We start from the raw sequence: 2,995 nt of genomic DNA, 5'->3' as shown, positions 1-2,995 counted from the left end.
CGCAAATCTTGAAACAGGGTGGTTGTATTTTCCCTTTAAAGAAAAGAGATCCTATTTTTTTAGAAGTTCTAGAACTTCAGTTTTCAGGAAAATAAATTATTTGCAGCATCCAGTGCAAAAAAAAAATGCTTTTTAAAGTACTTCCTGTTGCCTCTGTCCTAGCTCATCTTTCTTGTTATTCCTTAGAAATGTATAAGCATCCTCTGTTTAGATCCACTTTTATTTCCACTAGTAGTTTGTGGAAAAATCTGCAGTATTTCTACAGTTAAAAACTATATTTCTGAGCTACAGATTTTAAAATAAAGTTATTTTTATACCTTTGAACAATGAACTTCCATTCTGCAGAATGTATTTTTGAGTGCTATAAAGTTTAAAAGGGTCAAATATGCAGTGTGTGGAAAAGCAGTAAGTTGCAAGTGAGTGGAACTGTGCAGCTTAAAGTACAGATTCATTCTGTTGGATGCAGTTTCTGAATGTTATGGATTATGATGAAATGCTGTGTTGGATATTATGGATTAGAATGAGAAGTATGTTGATTAGGTAACAACAGAGTGGAACTTCAACGGTTAAGTGCCATCTTTTTGGTGCCTAGCCTTAGAAAAACCATAGAGCCCTATCTGCTTATGTAGAGATTAACAATCTGTGCTGAGAGCCCCCTTCTATTGTGGTGACAGAGGTCGATCCATTGGAAGGTTATTGCTCAACCACCAGTCATCTACGCAGTTCGTAAGTATGATAATATGGAATTGCCAAGAATTTTATAGCTATGAATGTGCATTCATATAAATAACACCCGAGGTTATGTCTCTCTAATGAAGGCATGTGGAGACAAGGCACACAAATATTTAGGTGTTGGCTTACTGTAGTCATGCAGCTTCTTTAACACGAAAGAGACACGTCTTTTCATAAAATATTTTAGAAGTGCTTTTCTTCTGAGGTGCTATGTGAATAAGAAAAAAACAAGTAAGTGCACAGGGGTAGCCCAAGTTCTCATAATGAAATAGGAGATGAGAAGACGGTAGAGCTGAGCTATGAAAAATTACGGAGAATTCAGAAAATTGGTGCTGCTTGAAAAATGACTCTTTTTTACTGATGTTGTTGCTGGAAGGTGAGCAGGGGCCCAAGGAAATTAAAGAGATTTTCATGGATTCCTGCTTTCTAAGAAGATTTTGATGCTGCCAGTTGAATTGTAACGGTGAGGCAGTTGCTATGAGCAGCCTGCGTCAAAAGAGTAGGTGCATTTGGCATTATTTATACTAGGGAGACTTACAGCCTGGCTGATAATTTGGAAGGTAAGGGGAGGAGGAGATATTTGTAACCTTCTGAAGGGCAGACATGACTTCTGGGTTCACGATGCTTCTTCAGTTCCTGAGGTCACAACTTGATAAGACTGGGGATAAGGAACAGATAACAGCCTGCTGTTTTTAGGCTCTGGTTTGGCAATTACACATGTTCCAACAGCACATACATAATTATGAGCATAGAAGTAAAGATTCTCTGTGTGTGTGTTCATCCTGTTTGCTCAGTGCATCATCAGTTGATTCGGTATTTTCTTAATTGTGAGTTTCATATAGATTTGCTGTTCTTGAGATTTGAAGGAGTGCATGTATGAAGTTGCTAAACTCCCCCAAAATGGAGTTTTAACTGTCATTTATCATCATGGTACCAGAGGAATAAAGGCAAGCACATTTGAGAACAGTTTGAAATAGGGCGTTTGGGAGAATTATAGGAACTAAGCTGACTTCTAATCCAGGAACATGATAGGAATTGTAATGAGAACAGTATTAGCGGATACGTGGAAAATATGGAGCTTGCAAAGGGACATCACGCCTCTTGGAATTCTTTTAACCAGGTAACAAGCCTGTAAAGATGAGTCAGTTGTCACAACCTCCTTGGATTTTTCAAGTTGCTTTGAGCCCTTGAGAACTTAAACTGGTATGCAATAAAGACAAGATCCTTTTGTAGATTAAGAGCTGGCTGAAGAAAAGGAAGAAAATGGGAGGAACACATATATTTCACAGAGAGAGATCCCAGAGGGATGTATGCTGTTTGCCATGTTTAAAGACCCAGGAAGGGATGTGAGTATTAGGGAGATAGTGTTTGCTGCCTCTATAAAATTATTTGCGGGTCAAAACTAAAGCTGGCTGTAAAGAAAAGTTTTGCTATATAAAAGACTGAGAAATAAAATAGCAAGACTAAGGTCTGTACTGTACAAAGCAATATGCTTGAGCTAAGAAATGGACTCTGAATTAATTTGTTCCCTTCAGGATCTTGGTCTTCCTGTGGTAAGTTCGCTGTCATCTCAGTGTTTAGTAGCAGTCAAAAAGGCAATTAGAAAATTAGGACTTATGAATGGAATACCATATGAAACAGAGTGTATAATTATGCTACTGCTGTAAGTCCATGTCTTTGCTGCATCTTGAATGTTGTGTGGTGTTCTGACAATTCTGTCTCAAAAGGCATATAGTGAAATGATAAAAGTACAAAGAATGCCCAAAGTCATCAATGCGCTCGCCCATTTCTTCCATTCTTAGCGTTATCTTTTCAGTCAGAGCTTGAAAATTCTCTTGCAGCTGATGCAGCAGATTCTCCGCCAGCTGCGAGAGAAACGTATAATGATTTCTATTTGATATGTGAATTGGACAAGGAGTCTTCTGTGTGAAAACATATGATTGAAGTGGGGTATGACAGAAGTTTGTAAAATCATTAATAAGATGACTAAGGAATGTTCATTCACTTATGATCGTATAACACAGTGAAGTTACTGGGCAGGGGAGTTTGAAGCAGAAAGTCCCTTTTCACACAGTGCACAATTTAATTGCATATCTTGTTTCCACAGTTGCTGTAGAGGCCAATAATATAAATATAAGTGTAAATTAAATGATATAAATTAGAAACTGTCAATAAATACAGTGGTCTGACAAACAAAGTCCATAATCTGCAGGGTACCAGCAGGAAAGTCTAAGAGAAAGAGCAGCACTCTATTATACACTCT

General features: G+C 37.8%; 1 protein-coding gene across 1 annotated transcript; it reads right to left on the bottom strand.

Annotated features, from left to right (window-relative positions):
• Window positions 1–2,484: 2,484 nt before the first annotated feature.
• LOC104074819 (heat shock factor-binding protein 1-like protein 1) lies at window positions 2,485–2,654 on the bottom strand (the record flags this gene model as incomplete). Its single annotated transcript, XM_009575097.1, has 1 exon — window positions 2,485–2,654. A coding segment is annotated over one exon (170 nt), but the record flags the coding sequence as incomplete, so codon positions are not given.
• Window positions 2,655–2,995: the final 341 nt, after the last annotated feature.

This window comes from Fulmarus glacialis, unplaced genomic scaffold (assembly GCF_000690835.1).
Source record: "Fulmarus glacialis isolate BGI_N327 unplaced genomic scaffold, ASM69083v1 scaffold20550, whole genome shotgun sequence".
Taxonomy (NCBI): Eukaryota; Metazoa; Chordata; class Aves; order Procellariiformes; family Procellariidae; genus Fulmarus; species Fulmarus glacialis.
This window is presented reverse-complemented; position numbering and strand designations above follow the sequence as displayed.